This window comes from Vanacampus margaritifer, chromosome 8, assembly GCF_051991255.1.
Source record: "Vanacampus margaritifer isolate UIUO_Vmar chromosome 8, RoL_Vmar_1.0, whole genome shotgun sequence".
In the NCBI taxonomy this organism is placed as follows: domain Eukaryota; kingdom Metazoa; phylum Chordata; class Actinopteri; order Syngnathiformes; family Syngnathidae; genus Vanacampus; species Vanacampus margaritifer.
Genome location: NC_135439.1, coordinates 12863820 through 12888693, shown reverse-complemented (window position 1 = coordinate 12888693; position 24874 = coordinate 12863820). Strand labels below are relative to the sequence as shown.

Sequence of the window (24874 nt, the reverse complement as noted above, 5' to 3'; positions counted from 1 at the left end):
ATCCCATACCGTTCACCTAAACCGAACAATTCCAGCCAGAGTCGTGAGGCCGTCAGGAGACCCGAGGAAGGACCAAAGAAAGGAAAGTGAAATCCAGCACCGACCAGACACCACCTACTTGGGCTTTCTTTGTTCCACCTTCCCCTTTATGATGCGCCAAATGTGCTCTAGAAGTGAAAGAAGTGGACTGCAGGCTGGCCATTTTAATACCCGGATCCTTTTCCTACGTAGCCACGATGTTGTAATTGGTGCTGCATGTGGTCTGGCATTATCGTGTTGAGAAATGCAAAATGTTCTTCTTGCATCCAGTATGATTTTTCGGCCTTGACCCTTACACACAGAGATTGTTCCAGATTCTCTGAATCTTTGGATGATGTTATGCACTGTAGATGATGATTACTTTTTTTTTCTTTTTTCTTCGCTGGTAAATATCTTTCTGATATTTCTCCACTATCTTTCTGCACAACATTGGAGGAATTGGTGATTCTCTACCCATCTTCGCTTCTGAGAGACACTGCCACTCCGAGAAGCGCATTTTATACTTCAATCAAGTTGCCAATGGACCTCATTAGTGGTAAATGGTCTTCCAGTTGTTGTTTTTTTATAAGTGCAATTGACTTTTCCAGCCTCTTATTGCTACCTGTCTCATTTGTTGGCACAATGAAATTTACAATCAACATATTTGTCCCTTAAAATGATACATTTTCTCAGTTTAAACTGTTGACCTGTCATCTATGTTCTATTCTGAACAAAATATTGAAATTTGGCACGTCCACATAATTGCATTCAGTTTGTATTCACCATTTGTAAAGTGTCCCAAATTTTGGGGAATTGTGTTTGTGTTTGCCAAATTTACCAAAAAAACAAAACAAAGTAATTCCTTGAAATATACTGTATATGTTTTTTGTTCTTTTATCTGTTTGAAATTGAAGTATTAAGACAATCCCACGTTTTATGTGCGGAGGGGCCATCCATAAAAGCAAATGAAATATTGGGAGCAAGTTGCAGTTGCATTTTATATGAACAAATGATTCTTTATAAGTCTGTCTGTTTATCTATCTATCTATCTATCTATCTATCTATCTATCTATCTATCTATCTATCTATCTATCTATCTATCTATCTATCTATCTATCTATTTCTTTCTCTCTATATCTATCTATCTATCTATCTATCTATCTATCGAGCTAGCTATCGAGCTAGCTATCAAGTTAGCTATCAAGCTATCGAGCTAGCTATCAAGGTAGCTAGCTAGTTGTGCTTCAAAGTTTAGTCCACTGTATGGTAAGCAGTGGCAAATGTTTTATTATTTTCAAAGGTTGAATTTGACATGAGTAGAGATGTACATGTGAATTGTGACGACGATTGCATTTTTGTGTCATTAAGCGATGTTTACCTTTTGCACATTTACAGTTATGCTCACAAGTTGCCCTATTTGAATTGTGTCCGTTCTGACGCTTCTAGATGCTTAGAAAACAACCAAAAATAAGGAGAAATGAAAACATAGAGATTGATCTTTAATCAAAGTTAGGAGTGAGTACCATTCTTGGCAAGGAGTTTTGAATGTAGAGCAGATGAGAGCTTTTTGAGCTGTTGGACATGGCGGTGTGGGGGGCTGCCATCCCCCACCCTCCCCTCAGCCCTCAGTGAATCCCAATGCTCCCCCTCGCAGATTCCAGCGTTAAGTTAATTGGACAGGGAGCGAGGGTTGAGGAGGGAAGCGTTCAGCCCCATTAGCAATCCCTCTGTGGCAGGCTGATCCGAGAGGATCACAGACTCACAAATAGACGGATTAAAATAATCAATAGGCCTCTCGCTCGCTCTCTCAAACACACTCACACACACACACACACACACACATGCAGTCTGAGGAATACCAGTTGCACTCCACTTTTCAATGTTGTTTTTGGACTTTTGCAAATTAGCTTCGGTCACATATACGAGCACGCACACACGAATAAATGAGAACAAGTAAAAAGGTCAGTGAGCTGAACGCAATCAGACTTGTCTATATGCTGTCGACATTTCCTTTATTCCAGATTTCATGTTAAGATTATTTATATTAACTTATAATTGAGTACATTTTGATGGTTGTGTAACAAGAGGACGTAATACAGTTGTGAAAATAAATATATGCTGCGATAATCAAACATATACTGTACTGTATTGATTATTACACAGTATGCTAAGAGGTTTTGTTGGTTAAAAATGTTTATGTATTATGACAGGTCCTCACAGGTTTTATTTAAATTTAAAATTGCATGATGGGTCCGATCAAATGCTCCCAAGGGCTGTATATGCCCGACAGTCCCTAGCTTCTCCACCCCTGATTAAGAGCATTGGCACACAATCTATTATTTATTATATCATTTTAGGGATGTGCAATAAAACCACCATAAATTATATATGGATGGCTTTGAGCGGAATCCTCGTACCTCCAAAATCCGTTTCAGGAGACTCCAAAAACAGTATTGTTTGTTCAACCATTAACATTGCATCATCAAAGAGAACAAAACATTGTACTCAGTGTGTATATGCCTCCTCAAAATCCAATTTTTCAAGGTCTGCGCCTAACATGTATGCTCTCTATGTAACTCCACTATCACATCACAATTACAGAAACCGTCTATACAATGCTAACACAATCACCTATAACAGTATGTGATTTTTTCTTCGATGAAGCATTATACATATATATATATATATATATATATATAGAGAGAGAGAGAGAGAGAGAGAGATAAATATATAGATTTTTAATTTATTTTTTTGCAAACTGGGCCTACTCAAATGTATCTATCTAACCTAACTCTCTTCACTCACATTTTGACAGCAAAAAAAAAAAAGTAATAAAATCCGGATACAGACTTTCAATCTTCAGGCGACTTAATTCCTGCAAGTTTCTGGAGTGAGGAAGAGGTGGCATATGCATCACACACACTTTTTAGACAAGTACCAAGAGACCATATTTGCACAACAAGGTTTCCGCGACAGGAACTTTACATTTGATTAAAGAGCTAATTTATTCATTAAAAAAAATATAAAAATTGAGCGATTTGGGGGGTCGGTGTGTGTGTGTAGGGGGTGGGGGTGGGGGGAGTAATGGCATTTCAATTAATTTTAATAGGTAAATTGATTTCTATATGCTTGCAAATAAATTAAATCACAAGCTTGGTCACGGAACAAATCAATCTTGTGACAACACCAAAAATCTGTGGTGCTTTTTCATAAATCATAAATATTATTTTACCATCTTGCATGGTTAACTATTTTAAATGGCGTTTTGTTTTGTCATCTTACTGCTTTTATGTTGGGGTTTCCTTTAATTAAATTTACATCGTTATATTTAATCTCTGATGCCACGCGTAAAAAACAACATTATTATTTTTTTAGACTACAACAGTGACTCCTGTTGGAAATTTAGTTGTATTACAGTAAGTGTGTTGCAGTACCACCGCGTTGCCTCTGGGTGGCGGCCGACGTCGTCCAGTTGTCTGCAGGCAAAGATGGCGGTACGGAAGAAAGACGGCGGCCCGAATGTCAAATATTTCGAAGCGTCCGATACTGTCTCTCAGTTTGATAATGTTCGCGTCTGGCTGGGAAAGAATTACAAAAAGGTACTGGCAGCATGATTTGTAGACTTCCATTTTTCTCGCCGAAGACGTGGACTGTGAGCCACGGGCATTAGAGGCAGTGACAAAGAGGAGGGAGGGTGCTCCGCGTCCAGCTGCTCGCTCGCTTCACTCTAGTCAGGATACAAAAGGATGCTGAGCTCGTAGCGGCGCCAGATGTAGCCGCCTGTCACTTTATCCTCGCGTGTTAATGCGATGGACATGACGAAAGAAGCGGCGCGAGCGCTGGCTTCGGACCCAGGGCTTCACGCACCGGGCTTGGACGCTAGCTAGCTAGGTAGCTAATCGGCTAACGGTGCAGGAGGAGCAGATCCAGATGTTGGCTGGATGTGGCGCGCGCCAACTGGATCCTGGGGTGCCCATATACAAGCGGCTGGACCACAATTAACTAATAAAAGCGTTATTATTTGAACCATTACAAAAAAGGCAACAAAGCCAAGTGCCTAGTTCACCCTCAAGTCTCATCAGTAGTTCAAATGCTTAAAAATAAAACAGTGGCAAGTCATTTGAGCATCTATTTTACATTACCATCCATCTTAATATCCATATACTATGCTTTTTGCCACAAATTTGGCTTGTATAATTGCATAATGTTATTAGTACTAGTAGCACACATCCCACTAGCATGTTGCCTTTCTCCAACACAGCTGATATATGATCAGCTCATCAGCAAGCTCTGCATAAGCCTGATAACGACCCTGTTGATTGGAATCAGCTTGTGTTGAAAGTAAGAAACCTCCAAAACCTGCAGGACTCCGACCCTCGAGGACCGAGATTGCCCACTTCTGCACTAGTGCATTAATTGGCTTATTAGTCAGGACAAACAGTACACTAGTACATGGACCTTAAGATGAAAGCATACTGAATAAATTATCTTAACGACTTGGCATCGTCGCTTGATTCTTAAACATTAGAACAACCGGTGGCCTTAAGCCGTTTGAACATTATTTTATTTCCAACTATGATGATTTAGGAGTAAAACTAGTGTGCGGCTAATAAACGCTCAAACAGCTTTTTAGGAAATAATTTGAGTATTTATTTGATATCCAGTTTAAGGTTCATAGTTTGCGCAACAATATTTCACTGCTATTTACTGGGACAAAGACCGAGGCCTGGCACGAAAAACTGTGTTAATGACATCCCCCTAAAGAATTTCTAGTTGTCTATACACAGGAGGTGCCACAAAAGCTTTCTTTCGACTAAATGAAACTCCTCAACTCACTTTTTGCAAAAACAGCGAATTGCCAAGGATAAGTTCCCCCAAAATTTCTGTGAATAATTGTTCTCTAGCCAAACTTGGATGTTGCATGAACGCTCAAACATGCCAAAAGCTGCTAACCAGGCATGATTTCAGTTTCCAGTACCTCTAAATGAAATGTCTCCTCTCCCAGTACATCCAAGCAGAGCCCCCAACCAACAAGTCTCTTTCCAGTCTTGTGGTCCAGCTTCTCCAATTCCAAGAGGAGGTGTTTGGCCGACATGTCAGCAACCCACCGCTCACCAAGCTGACTGTATGTATTTGCCACATGCCCTTTGAATGTTTAACTAAACATTTAAAGGCCTTCACTGCTAAATATAATTTTTAAAAAATATTAATATTTGTCTCCAGATGAAATCTTTTCTGGACTTCAAGGCTGGAGGTGCTCTTTGCCACATTCTGGCGGCTGCCTACAAGTTTAAGAGTGACCAAGGATGGTAAGACTTTCTTTCCAGCTGCATTATACAGCAAAGCCCTGTTTTATAGCGGCGGGATATGTTCCCACACAGGCACACTTTGGACACATTTCAACTTAAAACATTCTTAAACTTAAAACACACTTTATATAGTATTGCTTAGTAGGGGTTCGGAATCTTTGAATGTCTCACGATTCGATTCGATTGCGATTTTTGGGTGTGCGATTCGAGTAAATTTTCGATTGAGAACGATTTTTGATTCAAAATGATTTGATTGACAATGATTTTTGCTTCGATCTATAGATGTGCAAGGAATTGTAATGATCTACTCCAGTCTGACTCGCTAATGCTAATTAGCGCGCTACTCACGGCACTTTTTATCACTCAAAAGAACGGCTCCACACTGCAAAAAAACAACTTTTATTGGAATAACTTGATTGTGACTTTTTTCTTCTACTCACTAATGTGGCTACAACTTAACAGTGTATTAGAACGCGTGGAACCACACTGCCCCTCAGTGGCCAAACCGGGTACAACATGAACAGCGCTCCAAATAAAGGCACACACAGACAAAGGCAAGACAGTATAAAACAATTTAAATAAAATCGATTTTGGGACATTTAAAATCAAGTCTGAATCGTAATAAATGAAAATCGCGATTCTTATGAGAATCGATTTTTTGGCACACCCCTATTGCTTAGTGCTTGTTCTTACTCTGTTGTTACTCACAGTTCAACAAACGAGGCATAGCGCGCTTGCTTCAAGCTGTTTATTTTATTACTCCCAGTTGAAGTTTATGACTTAAAGAAAAGGCAAATAAACATTGTATATTACCCACCATAATGTTTAATCAAATCATATTATTTAATTTAACAAAAGTCTTTAGTGCTGGCATGTGATCTTAAACGCCATTGAGAATGATTGTACAAGTAACATTTTGGGTACGTGATAAATACAAATTCAATGCAATATTTGACAGAAACTTGTAGCTATGAATACAGCCTTCTTAAAAAAAAAATGTCAGGCCTGTAATTAGCACTGTTCATGTATGTACAGTACAATAAGTACATTTTAGTACAGTAAAATTGTATTTGTCTTTTAAGTACAGGCACAGGCCCATATCATTTAATGGAATCATTTAAGTATTTTTTTTTATTTTTCCCTACTTAAGCGCGGTGTTTTTCATCATTTTACAGTGACTTACAAAAATAAATAATACTTTTTGTGTTTGAATGTTGCCTGTATACTGTAAAAAAAACAAACAAAAAAAAAAAACATAAAAAGTGATCGCTTAAAAATGTGCAATATAGTCATGAACCTCAATATATTGGGGGTTCACTGTATCTTTCGCTCAGTGGTGCTGTTGGCGTAAATATAATGACGTCGCACATATGGATGTTGACTATGGTGCAGTTTCGTGTGTAACTCTAGTCTCATTTCCTGGTAGGCGCAGGTTTGACTTCCAGAATCCGTCTAGGATGGACCGAAATGTGGAGATGTTCATGACAATTGAGAAGTCTTTAGTGCAGGTGAGTCTTCCTTTCTTGCATATTTCATGGCACACAAACCTGCATTTTCAAACATTTCGATAATTCATTCATTCATTCTTGCCTGACTTTTTTCTTGTTGCTGATTTTGCTCTTTTGGCACTGGAGGTCCATCTTTGTCATCCTGAGTCATACAAACGGGAATAATGATGTTAGAAATGATTTTAAGCATATATTTTGCACTTCAGAATAACTGCTTGAGTCGACCAGTCATCTACTTGAGTTCTGACATCGAGCCAAAAGTGCTGGGGAAGCTGAAAGACATCATCAAAAGACATCAGGTGTGTTTTCAACCACATTGTTTACGGAGAGGCTGGCGCCGATATTGGACATTTTGACCAATATCGGTTTCGGCCTTTTTTTTTTTAATCTAACGGCCAATAAAAGGTCAATCTAAAACCTTTTTAATCTCAGGGAACTATTTGTTTAAATTATCCGTTAACTTTATAAGAGATGCTGCTGAGCCTGGGAACCTTCTGAACCTTTTGTTTTTGATTGACAAAAACAAGAAATGTGAATGTCAGCTATTTTTGAATTATGGAAAAACATTTACTGTAGAAAACTGTAGAGAGTTATGGTATACTATTTACTTGTTTAAATTTCCATTTAACTTTTAAGACTTCTAACCTTGGGAGCTGCCTAAACATTTTTTTCAAAAGATAAAAAAAAGGGAAAAAATCTACATTTTGAAAAGTCAGAAAACATTTCAATAAACATGCTTTCAAACAAAGTCAAATATATATATATTTTTTTTTTACAGCAATATTTTTTCACCCTTTTTACTGAAAATGAATATAGGCTTCAAATATCGGTTATCGGCCTCCTTGACTCCCAATAATAGGCATCGGTATCGGCCCTGAAAAAACAATACCGGTCTATCTCTAACAGTGATACTTATTTTAAATGTTTTCCTTTTATTTGGTTCATCTTTCTACGTGACATCTCATGGCTGACAGGACTTATAATTAACCTGTGTATCCACTTTTTATAAGATGGCATGCCTTGAGTTTTGCTCAATAAACATTTGAAAACGCTACTGACTTATTTATAACAGCATACAAATAGTTTGCTTTATATAATCTTTTAAGGTTGAGATTTATGTATTTATTTACTGAATTTGTATTTTAATGTATTTGTTTTCTGTATTATTTTACGTTTATGGACGAACTCTCTTGCAGGGCTCGGTGACTGAGGATAAAAGCTCCAGCTCTCACGTTGTCGTTCCGATTCCCAGCAGCCTGGAAGAAGGTGAGACTTCAAATGTTTTTTTAAGGAAAACATTTTATAATGTTATGGAAAATAATGATTTAGCACGTATTAACATACGTTTATACAGTATTGTGGACACCTGTATTTTCCTTTACAATGGGCTTTTCACTTCTTGTACATGAAGCAATATGGAAGTGATCTTGACTGATAAATCCGCTTGATACAGACCGCTTGCTTTCGGGTCTAGCTGACCTTCCTTTTTCTCCTCCCAAAACCTGACCAGGATCCAATGGCTTGAGCTCTGATTTCTAACATTTTAACCACTGGAAAGTTGCTGTTTTTTATTGAATTTGTTTTAAACATGCATTGCATGTGGTTTACTGACCTCGGGGGTTGACATGCAAGCTTTAAGGTGTAAAGTTACGCAAAGACTGTCACCACTCTAATCTCCGCCATTCTTTTTCTTTTTCTTTTTTTCTGATTGTTCATTCGGTAATTTTACCGATTTGACATGTCATCATCATTGCTCTCTCTTTTTTTATTTTATTTTTATTATTATTATTATTTTTAATCTCCGCCATTCAAATGACGGTTAGTTGGTAGCCTCGCTTTTTTTTCTTCACGTAATGCGCACTTCGCTTATTCCAAATGTGTTCATGTGCGGTTTAACAAAAGAATTCACCAAAAAATTATGAACTGTAAAAAAAAATAATAATAATAAAATTTTGCTGAATTGAATTATGTGAAGTATGAATAGATGATAACATAATGCTACTGGGATTGGGAAAATCCACCAATGAGCCACTTCATTGATTATGCCGTTGTGGTCATCAGGTGGTGGAAAAAAAAAAATCTGGGTTTAATATTTGAATTTATGGTAATATCTCCTTTTTTTTTCAGAGGAGTGGGTGCGCCCTGTGATGAAGAGGGACAAACAAGTTCTCCTTCACTGGGGATATTTTCCTGATAGGTTTGTTCCCAGTTGGAGCTCCATTGCATCAAGGATGCACATTTTACAGCAAAGCGATTCCTAGTTATTGAGAATCTTTTTTTTTTTGTTGTCTTTTCTTGACCTGTAGTTACGACACGTGGATCCCAGCTAGTGAGATCGAGGCCTCTGTGGAAGATGCCCCCAGCCCAGAGAAGCCAAGGAAGGTCATTGAGTGCCAAAATATTCCAAACACAACTTTTTAACTCTCTCTCTTTGCCCTCCAAAATTCTGATGGCGTAGTCTTGGTCTGCAGGTCCACGCGCAGTGGATTTTAGACCTGGACCAGTATAATGAGTGGATGAATGAGGAGGACTACGAAGTGGGAGAAGGCCACCCCAAGAGGAAGAGGATATCGGCCAAGACTCTTACGGACGAGGTGACCACTCCGGACGAGCGGCGAGACAAGAAGCCCGTCGGTGCCAAGAAGAGGAAGCGCTCGCCGTCACCGTCTCCCACGCCACCGCCGCAGGAGAGCAAGAAGAAGAATGCTAAAAAAGGGTCCGTGTCAGTTGCCGCTGTTAATCGAAAAAGCGAATAGCATTTCAATGAAATGTATGTGCGTGACGTGACAGGCCGACAACCCCGTACACGAAATCCAAACGGGGCCAAAGGGAAGAGGAGCAAGAGGATCTCAGTAAGGATTTGGATGAAGCGTCACCTGCTCCAGCATCTGAAGACGGGAATGCAGCCAAAACAAGTGCGCAGAATGTTATTCTTGCTTTGTGAATTGCGAGACAGCCCATCAAACTTGTGTCTTTTTTTTTTTTTTTTAGATAGCACCAAGAAGGATTCCGATTCAACACCAGTCAAAGGAGGAGCAGATATGGGTGAGAAAGAAACAGCTGGAATTTGGCCAAATTTGTCTTTGTAGAACAACTTTTTAACTTTTTTTTTCTCCTGTATGTGGATATTTTGTTATTTTAACAGATGAGCAAGAGGATGAGTCCATGGAAGTAACCGGGAAGGTAAGTTGGTGCGCAATATGGCAACCATACATGCTACTACAATCATTGGCCCGAAGATTTGGTATACCTGTGTCATTTAATGGCAGCCATAGAGACAACTGATCCTGACAAAAATTCTGCCTCAACAAAGATAATTAAATATATATATATATTAGGGGTGTTAGAAAAAATCGATTCTGCAATATATCGCAATATTACAGCGCGCAATTCTCGAATCGATTCGATATGCGGCCGAATCGATTTTTAAGCATACATTTTTTATGGGAATATTCAACAAAACGTCTTACCTAATGTTAGGTAATTTACACATTAAGCATGGAAGAATGTTATATTAATGGAACATTAAGCCTTAATATCTTATTTCAGTGCTGTTCAAACATGAAACAGACTGCAACCTGAATTTTCAGATAAATAAAAACATTCTCATACAAATCGTACAGCGCACATGTACAAGTTTACTAGATGAGTATTTTCAAAATTTTAGTTTAAAAAAAAAATCGCAACAATCAATTTATAGATTCGTATCGGGATTCATCTGTATCGAATCGAATGGTGACCTATGAATCGTGATACGAATCGAATCGCCAGGTACTAGGCAATTCATACCCCTAATATATATATATATATATATATATATATATATTTTATTTTTTTTGTTGATATTTTTTAAAATTATTTCTGATTAAAAAAAACATTTATTAAATCATAAACTATTTAATGTTGTCTTAGGAGGAGGAAGAGGGCTCCCCAAGTGTTAAAGGGGAACCGGTCAAAGGCTCGGACCTTCACGAAGACAATGTGACGGAGCAGACGCATCACATCATCATACCAAGCTACGCTGCCTGGTTTGATTACAACAGGTAATGCCAAACTCAAGAAGGTCGCATATCATGGGATGCTTTCCTCCTCGGTGTGAGCTCACCTGCTACGTGACTCATTGTATCATCCACTCAGCGTTCACGCTATTGAGCGCCGAGCCCTTCCAGAGTTCTTCAATGGGAAGAATAAATCGAAAACCCCAGAGATGTAAGTCATGTTGGATTTGTAACTCATTATTTGGTTTGTCTCAAGTCATATGTTTTATTACTTGACGTTTTCTCTCTGCTCCCGCCCACCAACAGCTACCTGGCATACAGAAATTTCATGATTGACACTTACCGACTCAACCCTCAGGAGTACCTCACCTCCACCGCCTGCCGCAGGAACCTGGCTGGAGATGTCTGTGCAATCATGAGGTGAGTACAGAATGTCAATATCACCACAGTGTTTTATTATGATTATGGAGAAACTGTTAACAGCTACAAGCATCAACAAACACAACAGTCAACGACATACATTGACAACATTAAAACACATTAACAACAGACTTTAAAAACATTTAAGAGAAAAGAAATAAGAGTAGTTTTCTAAAATAACTAGTTGGGAAAAAAAATTACACTTTAACTCTTTGACTGCCAAAAACGTTAAATGACGTTTAGTAAAAACCTACGGAGGGCCGCCAAGGACGTTAAAAGACGTTCTCCATTTATTTTATTTATTTTTGGGGAAACGGGTGGAGGAAAGCCTTGACCAGCTGTGGTGAAAGTTTCAAGCAGATCTAGTTAGCCTAATGACTATTTTTGGCCCCTAGATGGCAGCAATGACTCTCTTTTGACAAGATTGGGTAGGCGTCAGTAGAAGATGTGAGGCGGGGCTAGAGGGGACAATGACTGGGGAAGGGAAGAGAACATGGCGACCGGTTGCAAGCAGCTCACGCTCGAGCAGTTTTTTTCAAAGACGAAAAGCATCGTCCAACGCTGAAGAGCACATTGATGACGACGATGATCATCATCGATGATGATGATGGTGACTCCGAGGTTGGAAGCGTTGACGCGGCAGTAGAAGACGTGAGGCGGAGCTAGATGGCTGAAGAAGCGAACAATGGCGACCGGTTGCAAGCAGCTCACACTTGGGAATTTTTTTCAAAGACGAAAGGCATCGACCAACGCTAAAGAGCACATTGATGACGACGATGATCATCATCGATGATGATGATGGTGACTCCGAGGTTGACGCCGAAGTTGGAAGCGCTGACGCGGCGGCTATGACGACGTCATAAAGGTTCACGGGCTAGCGATGCTAACACCGGAAAACGCGGAGCACAACCGAGCACGCTCAGGTGGACGTTCAATCGGACGACGAAGAAAGCGTAACGTCTGCACGCGAAAGGGACAATCGAAGTGAAACGTATCTGTTGTGCAAATCCTGCTCCCTCTCCTTGCACGCAGGGCAGTGTTACAAAAAGAAAAACTGTATTTGAAACATCCACATAATTGTAAATAGTACCACAGTTGCACACATTTGTAAATAGTTTGCGAAATTGTTTTGTCAAATTGTTACACTGTTGAATGGAAATAAACGTATTTTGCAATCTAAAAACACTTTTTCATTGTTGGTGATAGCGTTTTACAGAAGTAAAGCACTATTTAGGTGTTTGTGGCATCATTCATGGACAAAAAGAAGTGTAGAATTCACTAGAGTGCATGAAATAACATCGTTTCACAAAAAGCTCTTTTTCTCCGCTTTTTGTTTCAAAACAGAGCATTTCGGTGAAACTATTTTTCATTTTTCTGATGAAAGATGAGAGTTCAATCTTTCATTTGGTAGTATGTGTGTTTCCATAGTCCAAACACAACATTTTCTGTGGACCTTGAAAGATCAGTCAAAATGCTTAAAACGGCAGTGCCAGCCGATTTCCGTTTCTGAAAACGTCTGGCAGTGAAAGAGTTAAAATGTTTTTAACCTGGATTTAAAAGCATTCACACTGGTGGCTGACTTCACTTCTGTCGGCAGCTTATTCCATTCGTGTGCAGCATAACAGCTAAATGCTGCTTCACCATGTTTACTTTGAACTCTGGCCTCCACTAATTGACCTCAAGTCTGCAGCTCTCAGAGCCCTGCTGGGTTTTATTCAATCAGCATTTCTTGAATCTATTCAGGACCCAAAACATTCAGTGATGTATGAACCAAGTAGCAGAATTTTGACATCTTGGAAGCCTTTAGGACTGGAGTGAATGTTCTGAATCTCTTAAAGTAAGGTATTTTGTGGTATAGGTTGTGATATGAACCAATCAGAATCAGCCATTATTTCGATTTACATATTTATAATTACTTTTAAAACAATTTAGGTGATGCCATTGTGCGAATGTGTTGCCTCTGCAGCAGTTTGCTTCTCATTGAGATCGATTAAATGAACTTGCAGAGTCCACGCCTTCCTGGAGCAGTGGGGACTAATCAACTACCAGGTGGACTCTGAGAGCCGGCCCACCCCTATGGGCCCCCCGCCCACTTCCCACTTCCATGTGCTTGCGGACACGCCATCCAGCCTGGTGCCCTTACAGCCCAAGACGTCCCAGGTTTGTACACGTATGGAAAAACACAACATACACAGTACACATTAGCGTGATTTAACATGTGCGTGTTGTTGTTGTAGACTCCTGCGCCCCAACAGATGATGTCCTTCCCAGATAAAGTCAAAGATAAACCAACAGACCTGCAGAACTTTGGGCTTCGGACCGACATGTACAGCAAAAAGTTGGGCTCCTCGAAGGTATTCGTTAAAAAAAAACAAGCAAATGTGATTTACAGTCAGTCGCATGAAAGCGTCCAAAGTTGAATTGAGCCACCGTTTTTATGACATAATAATGTATTTGTGCACAGAGCAAAAGTGCAGCAAACTCGATGAGGGATTGGACAGAGCAGGAAACACTATTACTACTTGAGGTACATCACTTTTACCACATGTGCCAATTCAAAAATAAATATACTGGATATTAGGATTACAATTGGCTGTTTTCAGGGATTGGAGATGTACAAGGACGACTGGAACAAGGTATCGGAGCACGTCGGCAGCCGCACGCAGGATGAGTGCATCCTGCACTTCCTTCGACTGCCCATCGAGGACCCCTATTTGGAGGAAAGCTACTCGTCCCTGGGACCGCTGGCCTACCAGCCGGTGCCTTTCAGCCAAGCAGGAAACCCCGTCATGAGCACTGTGGCGTTCCTGGCCTCTGTGGTGGATCCCCGCGTGGCCTCGGCAGCGGCTAAATCTGCTCTGGGTGAGATTTCTCATTTTCATTCATTTGTGACTTAAAAGAGTGAGCGCTAGTGTTCATAATAGTAGAGCTGAAATGATTAATCAAGCTCACATCATTCAATTACAAAATAAGTTGACGCAGAATTTAACACATCGATTGGTTAACAGTTAGCCAGTTAATAGTCAGCCGCTAATTCTCTGACTCCCACGTCACTCACCAGGCCACGTCACAGATACTACAGTGTGAAAAGTGACGATAGTGATCCCAAGTGGACAACAATAATACTTGCACCTTTCATGCACAGTTTGTAGTTTAACTCATTCACTGCCATAAATTTATTTTTAAAAAAGATTATTACAAATTTGGGGCAAGAGGCGATTAATTTAAAAAAAATTGTAATTAATCGCATGACTTCACTAGTTAACTCACGATTAATTCCAAATTTTATATCGGTTCTAAATGTACAATAAAAAATTCTAGGTTTTCATACTCTTGTTAACAAAAGTGGGAAAAAAATATTAAACTAATAGAAATAGTTCAAAGGAATTTTTGACGTCAATGGCAGTGAATGAATAAAAAAAAAAAGATTAAAAATTTGGGGCGTCAGGCGATTAAAGTTTTTAATCGTAATTAATAGCATGACTTCACTAGTTAACTCGCAATTAATCACAAATTTCATATCTGTTCTAAATGTACAATAAAAAAATTCAATATTTTCATACTCTTGTTAACAAAAGTGGAAAAAATGTTAAAAAATAGAAATAGTTCAAATGAATTGTTGACGTTTATAGTCGTCAATGGCAGTGAATGAGTTAATAATGCAAAACAAATGTTAATCTGATTAATCGCTAGGATAACTGGTACAATCTTTAATTCCTGCAGCCCTAATTTTGTCGTAACTTGTCCTCTCCTCAGAGGAATTCTCCCGTATGAAAGAGGAAGTTCCTGCGGCCCTGGTTGAGGCTCACGTGCGGCGGGTGGAGGAGGCAGCGAGGGTCAGCGGGCGACAGGACCCTCTGTACGGCCTCGAGGGTAGCGGCATCGCCGGCACCGGCCTGGAGGAAGGCGAGAGACCGGGTAGGCATGACACGTGCCTTTACAACACAATAATCCATCAAAGCAAATTGAAAACGTTGAAGGAGGTTTTAATGGTTTCCGGCTCAGATGAGAACAACGACGAAAGTAAGAGTGACAGCCACTCAAATGAGGAGAAGAAGGAGGCCAAGGTAGGATGCCTTTTTGGTATACTTTTGTTTTGTAACGCGAAGGTTGGTAGACTCATGCTCTGCCGTCCTCCTCACCTCAACAGGAAAGCAAAGATGGAGCAAATGAGGAAGAAGAGAAGGTGACAGAGAATGGGAAGAAGGAAGAGGAGAGAGGAAGAGACGCTGAAGGCGAGAGGGAGGCGGACAAAGCGGAGTCAGAGATGGGTAGGAAAAAAGGCGCCAAATAGGCCAAAAATAACTTCTCACGCTTAAAAAAAAAAATCACCAAAAACTGACATTCACCAGAAGAGGAAAAAACCCTCATACTCACAAAAAAAACTCACACTTACAAAAAACAGACACTCACTGTCCCAAAAACTCTCACCATTAAACCTCACACCTACACACAAAACTCTCACGCAACATAAAAAACCTTTTTCATTAACTAAGAAAAACAACAACAACAAAATTCACACACACACTAAAACACCTCTCGCTCACACACACACACACACACAAAATCTCACTGCCAAATGATACACACAACAAAAAATCACACACAGCAAAAAAAATAAAAAATCTCACACAAATAATGTCACAATCACCCCAAAATGTACACACTAAAACTACACGCGCACAAAAATACTGAAAACCTCTTGCGCTCACCAGAAAAGCTAACAAACATAACGGTAATTTTTAATGGCGTGTGTGATAAAATTTGTAAAAATAATAAAATAACAGAAATTGAAAAAAAAATGTTTTGTTTAAGGAATGAAATAAAACAAAAACTTTTAAAAAAAAATCTTATATTTATCAAACTGTAATTACAGCCTAAATGTCCTTTGTTTTTGTCTTTGTCAGTTAATATACATGAGCTTTCAGGGATCATTTCAAATGTATTTATTATTTACAGAATTTTTTTTTTTAATCTTGCGCTCAACAAATAAGCCATTAAAAAAAAAAACTAATTCTAAAACTAATAAAAGTTCAACTAAAATTAAGCATTTTTGACAAAAAAAAAAAAACGTACAAACCTGATCTTTAAACAAATTAAAACTAACTGAGTTGAAAGTAACTATAATGAAAAAATCCAAAATTATTATAACCCTGGTGTGTGACACTTTTTTTTTGTCTCTGAGTTTTATGTGGCTGTCACATGCACAGAAAATCGGGTTATCATTGAAGGTGGTAACTTTTATAAAATTAATGGCTGGATGAATTTTTTATGTTTTTTTTTTTTTCCACCTTTCAGGTGACAGCGAGAAGGAGAAGGATGGAAAAGAAGGCGAGGAAGGACAAAGAGAATCCGAGAGCGAGGTCGAAAAGAAGGCCAAGGTGGAGCGGGACGTGGGCGAGGGCAACCTGGCCACCGCCGCTGCATCCGCACTGGCAGCGGCAGCCGTCAAAGCCAAGGTACGGCACAAAATCGCGGAACTCAACTTCGACCTGGGAAGTCAATCGAAATTTTTCTTCTCATCATAAAAACATGAAAATTGGTTAATGTGATGAATAGTGTGGTTTGTTTGCAAGTTCCTACATTGTGAAAGCACCCTAAATGCGCCATGCTGTTTATGCAGCAAGTGTGTGATCAGTTGGGGTTTACTGTAAAACTAAACACAACAAAAATAATTACACACATTGAATATTTGAATACAAGACATACTTTGTAGGGGTGGGAATCTTTGAATGTCTCTCAATTCGATTTTTGGGTCTGCGATTCGATTCAGAATCGATTTTCGATTTTTGGTTCAAAATGATTTGATTGACAATGATTTCTGCTTCAATCTATAGATGTGCAAGGAATTGTAATGATCTACTCCAGTCTGACTCGCTAATGCTATTTAGCGCGGTACTCGCGGCACTTTTATCACTCAAAAGAACGGTTCCACGCTGAAAAAAAAAAAACTTTTATTGGAATAACTTGATCGTGACTTTTTTCATCTACTATCTAATGTGGCTACAAATGAACAGTGTATTAGACCGCGTGGAACCACACTGCCCCTCAGTGGCCAAATCGGGTACAACATGAACAGCGCTCCAAATAAAAGCACACACAGACAAAGGCAAGACAGTATAAAATAATTTAAATAAAATCGATTTTGGGGCATTTAAAATCGATTCTAAATCATACTAAATGAGAATCGTGATTCTTATGAGAATCGATTTTTTGAGCACACCCCTAATACTTTGATTTAGAAACGTTGCCAGTGCTAATGCTAGCAGTCAATGTAAAATCCCATTGGCAGGCTAGCTGAAAATTAGCATTGAGTTCTGGGAGTGATATTCCATTCCATTATTGATTATTATTTTGTCTATTATAAACTGTAGATTGTACTTTGTATTTGACTATAATCATGATTTTTGTCGTTACCAGCACTTGGCTGCAGTGGAGGAGAGGAAGATCAAATCTCTGGTGGCACTGCTGGTGGAGACCCAAATGAAGAAACTCGAAATCAAACTACGACACTTTGAAGAACTTGAAACCATCATGGATAGAGAGAGGGAGGCTGTGAGTGGCGGACCGTGGGACAAAATATCATTTCCAAAGATAGTGGTCGTATTTTTTTCAACGTGTCCTTGTCTGTCTCCACACTTCCAGCTGGAGTACCAGCGACAGCAGCTTCTGGCCGACCGTCAGTCCTTCCACATGGAGCAGCTCAAGTACGCCGAGATGAGAGCTCGCCAGCAGCACTTCCAGCAGATCCAGCATCAGCAGCACAACCAAGCCGGGGGTCCGCATCCCCCCCAGACCACTTCGGGCTCCCAAGTCTCGGCTTCGGCTCAGCAAACCGCCAGCACGCCGGCGCCGCCGCCGGCCCCCAGCCCCGCGCCCGTTCCCGCGCCCTCGGCCTCCGCCGGGCCGGCCTCGGAGTCCCAACCGCCTCCGGGTGCCCACGCGTCGCCCCCGTGCCCCCCGGGCCAGCCCGTGACCGGCCATTCGGGCTCCGCCGGCGCCCCTGCACTCCACGGTCAGTGAGAAGCAAAATCACATGGCAGCAGCTAACTGACTTACTGCCATTGAATCTTTTGAATGGAGCTGCATGCTCTTTTGCTCTAATTCAGCCAAGCTGTGTGACGACAGTCAATCCAATGTTTTCTCCTGTTCCCATCAAACCACTCACAGAATCCAACACTCCTCTACCCGCCGAAACACTTCACCCATCTGCTCCGGTTCCGCCTCCACAGTAAAAGATGAAGAATTGCCATTAAGAAAAAAGAAAAAAAAAACATTTTCTTATCCAGCTGGACAATTGATGAGAGCCAAGACGACGTGTTTAAATTGGATCAAGGAAATTGAGATGAAGAATTTACTGTAGGTTTTCGCACTACACGATTTGACATTTTTGGTGAACTGTGAGGGTCTTGACATGTTTGTGCTGGAGGAAACCAAGAGTCATCTTGTTGCTTTGATTTCCCGCAAGAGTCCATTGCAGCCAATTCAGTCTCAAGTCTTTTGGATGTCTCTTGAGTTCCCGTCGGTACTAATTGAAAAAAAAAAGAAGCACTTTTAATCTTTCTTTGGGTCTCATTTTAAGACTTGAAGCATCCATGAAATTGAACTTAAGCACTTATATAACCTTTTTGCTGTCTTAAATACCTGTTTCATACAGTTTTGTGTAAACACTCTGAAGGACACATTTTCGTCAATGTTACCTGAACAAAGTCTGGATGCTATTTAAAACAATGTACTGTAAACTGGATCTTCTGTTACAATTTCCATGTATTCGTATGAGAACTGATTGCAAATATTGACAGTGTGTCCGCCAGAAAAAAAACACGTAATTTTCAAGTACTTTAAAGGGGAAGTCAACCCCCCCAAAATTATAGGCAATAATATGTTATATGCAGCCCCACTAGTCTGGTTAATATCGCGTTAGTCGGATATGAGTTAAGCAGCAAAATCCAGACATTTTTATCAATATCAGACAGCGGCCATTTTGTCTCTTGCTATCGAGTGAAAATGACATCACAGTTGCTCAAGGTCTCGGGTAACAACCAATCACAGCTCAGCTTTAGAGAACAGGTGAGCTGTGATTGGTCGTTGCCTGAGCAACTGTGATGTCATCTTCAGTCGACAACAAATGGCAAAATGCCCCCCCCCCCCCCCCCACCCCCGGGATGGATAAAAACGGCTGGATTTTGCTTCGTAACTCATATTCCACAAATGTTGTCATGTTTAGATCAGTGAGGTCGCATATATCATATTATTATCAAGAAATGTTTAATTAAGGTTGACTTCCACTTTAATAATAATAACGTTCAAGCACTTGGAGAGTAAAATTGATATAATGAGAAGCTTGCGAAGTTGTGAGGAATGTACTGTGGTGCCGTCCGAAAGGAAAGATTGCAAATGTTCTCATCATTTTTGTCTATTGCGAAACCAAAATGTTTTTTTAAACAAGCTATCTCACACTTATTCTGTGAGTTTTATTGTTGTTTGGAAAATGAAGAGGATCGGTCGGTTCATTTGAAGTTACAAAAATGCAGAAGGAAAGAAAAAAAAACGACAAAAGAGAGTTGTCCTTTGATATCTGCAAGAAAATCCTCACTTTTTATCTTATCGATTTTTATATTTTTTACTGTTTTTCCATCATCTTTCTTTGATATCAACATTGTAACGAGATATTGTTAACTTTGTAGCCTCTATTTACCCTTTGTGTGAATGCGAGGACGCGTGAAGGCATGCCTTGAAAATCTGTCCTCGTTCTTACGACCATGCGGTTTGATTTCCGGTGCCATTCTGTGCGTACGTGTCATGAAGTAGAACCCTATGAACGGGTGAACTCGTTTTGTTCTGTCAGTATTTCACATCTCACCTGAGCTGTGACTAAAAGTTACCGGCATCCGTGTTATGACTTCATTGCGTGGACTTTGTGAAAAGAAATACAGCGTTTGTGTGTGTTCGGTTTCTGTATGTTTTCATTCTGCTGAAGGAAGCAGCAGCAGCTCTTGCATTGATATTACAAAATGTCCAAATGTCCTCAGTAAACATCACATCAGTGCGTGGATCCCAACATCTGAAGAGGTTTGAATTCCATAATGTTGAGGGTGGAAAATAAAAAAAAAGAATGTGGAAAAGCACATTGTATTCAGTTTTTGAATGTGCTGAACAAGAAGCACCTTGTTTTATTGGTCATCGTTGTTTCAATGCAATTTTTTTTTAAGAAACACTACTTTTACGTTACAATTTGTTTGACTTTTGTTCTAGGTGGAAATGGAGAAAATCTTATAATGCTGAACGAGCCATACTCAACAAGACATTGTTTTTGGACAATTTAAATTTAAAACATAACTGAATACATTTTTTCATCAGTATGATTTTGTTCATTTATTGGGAAGCTTTCTTTTTTTAAATTGTCAAAGTACATAAATCTATTATCTGAGAAATTATAAATTAAAAATATTGCTATTTCTTTAAGAAGACAAATCAACACAATGTCAACATTTTTTAATTTTATTTTTTGTTTTTTGATTGGTTGTGCTGAAAATGGAATGCGAAGGATTTCTGTAGATTGCATTTAGTGGCATGGCTGCTTGGCATTGAAAATATTCTGAAAACTAATATACATGATGTATACAATAACATACTGTAAATTGATTAACAAACAAAATATAACAGTTAAAAATGTCTCCAAAAATGTATTTAATAGTTTCTGGTTCTTTGCCCCCCCAATTGGGAAAAGTACATCCGTTTCGAGATGTTGGACAATGACAAATGATTAACAGTGAAATTCATCATGACGTCTCAAAACTGAAAACAGAAACAAGCATTTCATTGTGACACGAAACGTGTGAAAATCATCCCTTTGTTTCCTCGTCAGTGCTCTCTCCACACTGAAACCTGACAAAGTCCAGCACTCGAGCCTGCTGACCCTTAAGAAACTGGGCCACAGTCCTGCTGGGGTCTCCCAGGAAGATCTGAGGCAGCAGACGCGTCTCGCTTTCACCGCACGGCAGGTCGTCCATGTTTCCCAGCGACGAGGGCGCCTCTCCCACCACGTGCTGTCCCAGCTTGCGTCCTAAAATTCCCCGTTCTTCTTCTTTCCCGCCCTGGAACACGACCAGAGCGCCGTAGCGTCCCATGGCCACCTCCGTCTGGCCCGCCACGCCGCCGTGAACGTACGAGCCGATGTTCCACTCGGCGGGGATGCTTACTGTGACCGCCCGCCTCACCGACATGTTCTCACCCAGGCGACCTGATAGGAAAGGACACATTTTGTACAACCAGGGTAGCAGGCAGAGTTGGGTTATTTACATTTATGAAAATAACCAGATAAATTGTACTAATGAAACAATGTTTTTGGAACGAAGCAGTACAGTATTCAGTGTAGTTTGTCATTACATGTAATCAGTCAGGTGCAAGCCTTGCTACTAGTACTGACCTATGATTAAAGCCACCTGATCAGCGAGGGTGGCTCCATTCGACAAGCTTAGCTTGCTCAGTTCATCAGATGCCAGGAGACTCTGGAACATAAAAATAAAAAAAACATACTTATATAGCAGGGAAAAAAACGAAGAAAAGAAGCTGCAGACTGAAACAAAAATGTCATTTCCAGTGTGACCCAAACTCCTTTGTCGTTTAATTATGATATGATGGCACTTCAACAGGAACGAGGCAGTTGCCGTGGGAACACACACGTGACCCTCCCTACCTTCACGTATCCCGTCCGACTTTGGCTTTTATTTTGGTGGTGGGCCAAGGTGGAGAAGGCGACGTCTTTCACCAGCTGCTGAAACTTCTCATTGCGAGCAACAAAGTCTGTCTCGCAGTTGACCTGCAACATACAAGACATTGGAAACAAATCTAAAGGAATAGAATAGGCATATTTAGAGTAATATTCACAGGGGGGTAGATAGGGACTGAATCCTGACATGTCTATAAATAAATAAATAAATGGGGGGGAAATTGACTACCAATCCCCTCCACACCGTACCTCCACCATGACAGCAACTTGATCTCCCACAAAGAGCCCAACGAGGCCCTCTTTGGCTCTGCGACTCCCCAGCTTGTTTGCTTTGCTCCAGCCTTCCTTCTGTGCCTGCTCGTGCAGCCAAGTCTCCGCCTGACAGTTGGACACATCACGTTCATCGCTACACATAGTCATTGCACACCTCCACTCAAGAGCATCGTACGGGGAAATAAATCCAAATGCAAACCTGTGCTATGTCATTATTAAACTTCTCGAGCGCATTCTTGCAGTTAATGAAGGTGTATCCGGTGCTTTTTCTCAGTTTGACCAGGAGGCTCTTGTCAGCTGCCAGAAGAGGAGGACATGCTGTGCGCAAAGTGCGCCTGCTGACCTGAAGGTGACATGAGATCGGGCACAAGCGTTAAGCCCATTTTTCATTTGCCTTATTATAAGTGACATAACACAATCATCTAGTCATGTTTTTCGAATATAATACGAATAAACACAAATTAAATGACTGCAAAAAAAGCCATTTTATGTCAGACTACTACGGCACCGGACGAACAAAAACCTCATCACAAGCTTCAATTGGCAAATAAAAACAATCGATCTCAGTCCGCTAACCTTTGCCACATCTTTCGTGAGACTTCTTAATAAAACGCTCAATGACATGTTTCTTGCATCCACGCGTGAACACTTACGAAAGCTAAGTAAGTATATGTGAAATTTATGAATGTCATTGACATCCACGCTGTCTATGGAAGCCGAGTAGAGTCAATTTGAGTGCCTAAAAAAGCCATGACATGTTGTACAACGCCCTCTGGCATGAAGGAGGGTAACTACATATGTTAAATAAAATAAAATACTGTACGGTGCCAATATCTATTCGTACTTAAAGATTGTTCATCTTTACGATTATCCAAGTCTCCTACATATAGTTTAAGTCGTTTTAACTCTGACATGTGAAGCACATCCTAATAAATGACTTCAATATGATACCTGAATAAAAAATAAAAAATAAAAATAATATAAAAAGTAGCCGACACTTTATGTGGCTATACGACAAAAAGGTTGGGAACCACTGGCCTACAGGAATGCAGAAACCAACTATTGACAATTACTAAATCATGAAAATCAGTAGAATATTAGATGGCAAAACATCAACCTTCAATTCTTTGTGCTTTTACAAATCTAGGTAATTGGCAAAATGGTACAATGACCGTTTGGGTCTTCAGAAAGGCACGTATGTTTTTCAGTTATTCATGCAAAACTTTACTTGTAAGTTGCTTTGCAGGGGATGTAGAACCCCTCATATTTACATACTTAATGGTGGGCAACAGGATTTTCAAGTTTTTTTTTCTCTTTTTGGTCTAATTTCCTTTGTTTTGTCCCACCCCGATATTCCTGATAGTCTTGCTTTACTGCATCTCTGGCGACTGGTCGAGATCACTTAATTTTTTGGTATTGCTTGCACTTCTTACTTGAAGTTACAAGACTGTTCTTAAACTTGTGTAAACAGTGAGATTCTCATTTTGTTTTTTTTATGTCACATGGAAAAGACCGTGCTAAATTTACATTTTTATGATTACAATGTGTGTGTGTTTTTTTTACACCAGGACTGTACAGATGCTGGATGAACTGGATGCGTTAACCAGCATGCTTGTCTTGATATCATCATGCAAAGATTGGCGGGATCGCGAGTTGTTCCAAATGTAGAGACATTTTAAGTAAAAATGTCTGTGGAGGGCGCACGTGACTTAACTCGAATCGAATCTGTCTAGTCAGAGCTGCCTTGAAAAAAACCTGTGAAACACAACATCTGACAGAATGACAAACCTAAAATGCAACTTTATACATTTTGTCACAATACGGAAGCGTATTGCATTCACCTGGGGAAAAAAAAGTCCCATTTTTATGACTAATTTTTGGGGGGAGCTTTGTTTTTTTTAGTATTTTTTTCTGTTTTATTGATTTTTTCTCCGTTTTTTAAGGTTTTTTTTTCTGTTTAAAAAAATATATTTTCCTCAGTTTTTCAGATTTTTTTTTCAGTTTTTTTCTGAGTAATTGTTCCCTGTTTTATAAAATAATACATTTTCTGTTTTTCTGAATAAAAAAAAAAGTTTTCCTTTAGAGATTAGAGAACAAACCTTAATACAGTATATACATTCATTCCTTTATTGAGAGCCAGTAAGTAAACATGACCATCTTATTGCATGTGGAGGTATGCGGGTAAGTGTCCGCTTCCGCTATTAGCGAGTCTGCAACAAGTCACTTGGAGTTCAGAGGTAAAAAAATAAATAAATAATAATACTAATTAAAAAAATTACTAATATGTTTTTCAGTTTTTTTGAATAATTTTTCCCTGTTTTTCTGAGTAATTTTTGCTCCTGTTTTTTCTGAGTAATTTTTGCTCCTGTTTTTTCTGAATATTTTTTGACAGAAAAAAAAAATTCAGTAAAACAGAAAACAATTTTCTGAAAATAAAAATACTCAAAAAAAACAAAGGTTCCCCCCCAAAATTGGTCAGAAAAACAGGAGTTGTTTTTTTTCCCCATACAATAAGACTTCACTTTAAATACAAAGATCATCTAATTCATTAGTTACTTTCATAGATGAAAACTGCATGCAAACTACAAAAGTTATCACTTGATTCCCCCCCCCCCC

The 24874-nt window shown here is 39.6% G+C and overlaps 2 protein-coding genes across 4 annotated transcripts; one reads left to right on the top strand and one right to left on the bottom strand.

Moving 5' to 3' along the window:
- The first annotated feature begins 192 nt into the window (after nucleotides 1–192).
- smarcc2 (SWI/SNF related BAF chromatin remodeling complex subunit C2) lies at nucleotides 193–20381 on the top strand. Of its 3 annotated transcripts, none has more exons than XM_077573517.1 (26): nucleotides 193–574; nucleotides 5024–5143; nucleotides 5242–5327; nucleotides 6754–6835; nucleotides 7042–7134; nucleotides 8032–8101; nucleotides 8963–9032; nucleotides 9142–9217; nucleotides 9307–9551; nucleotides 9626–9750; nucleotides 9827–9880; nucleotides 9981–10018; nucleotides 10748–10878; nucleotides 10973–11044; nucleotides 11140–11253; nucleotides 13260–13413; nucleotides 13491–13607; nucleotides 13718–13780; nucleotides 13857–14115; nucleotides 15010–15171; nucleotides 15259–15320; nucleotides 15404–15524; nucleotides 16552–16712; nucleotides 17674–17808; nucleotides 17899–18268; nucleotides 18424–20381. In XM_077573517.1, exons 3-26 carry the CDS (start codon nucleotides 5242–5244, stop codon nucleotides 18486–18488), a joined length of 2925 nt encoding a protein of 974 aa, XP_077429643.1. In that variant the 5' UTR covers nucleotides 193–574; nucleotides 5024–5143; the 3' UTR covers nucleotides 18489–20381. The 3 variants fall into 3 exon arrangements, with proteins under 3 accessions (XP_077429643.1, XP_077429642.1, XP_077429641.1); XM_077573516.1 differs by lacking the exon at nucleotides 193–574 and adding an exon at nucleotides 3491–3617; XM_077573515.1 differs by lacking the exon at nucleotides 193–574 and adding an exon at nucleotides 3491–3617 and having other exon boundaries at nucleotides 15010–15320.
- A 361-nt stretch (nucleotides 20382–20742) lies between these two features.
- tsfm (Ts translation elongation factor, mitochondrial) lies at nucleotides 20743–22973 on the bottom strand. The gene is made up of 6 exons (XM_077573518.1): nucleotides 22835–22973; nucleotides 22458–22601; nucleotides 22235–22363; nucleotides 21953–22075; nucleotides 21683–21764; nucleotides 20743–21496 (listed from the first exon to the last, which is right to left on the bottom strand). The coding sequence occupies exons 1-6, from the start codon at nucleotides 22880–22882 to the stop codon at nucleotides 21099–21101; spliced, it is 924 nt and encodes a 307-aa protein (XP_077429644.1). The 5' UTR covers nucleotides 22883–22973; the 3' UTR covers nucleotides 20743–21098.
- Nucleotides 22974–24874: the final 1901 nt, after the last annotated feature.

Bases quoted from the DNA above. Each gene is read 5' to 3' on its own strand.
- smarcc2 (XM_077573515.1), top strand. From the start codon at position 3,507: ATGGCGGTACGGAAGAAAGACGGCGGCCCGAATGTCAAATATTTCGAA. The intron at 6,836-7,041 runs GTGAGTCTTCCT...TTTGCACTTCAG, and splicing joins TTGAGAAGTCTTTAGTGCAG to AATAACTGCTTGAGTCGACC. The intron at 7,135-8,031 runs GTGTGTTTTCAA...ACTCTCTTGCAG, and splicing joins ACATCATCAAAAGACATCAG to GGCTCGGTGACTGAGGATAA.
- tsfm (XM_077573518.1), bottom strand. From the start codon at position 22,882: ATGTCATTGAGCGTTTTATTAAGAAGTCTCACGAAAGATGTGGCAAAG. The intron at 22,364-22,457 runs GTTTGCATTTGG...TCCAACTGTCAG, and splicing joins TTAATAATGACATAGCACAG to GCGGAGACTTGGCTGCACGA. The intron at 22,076-22,234 runs GTACGGTGTGGA...TGTATGTTGCAG, and splicing joins AAGTTGCTGTCATGGTGGAG to GTCAACTGCGAGACAGACTT.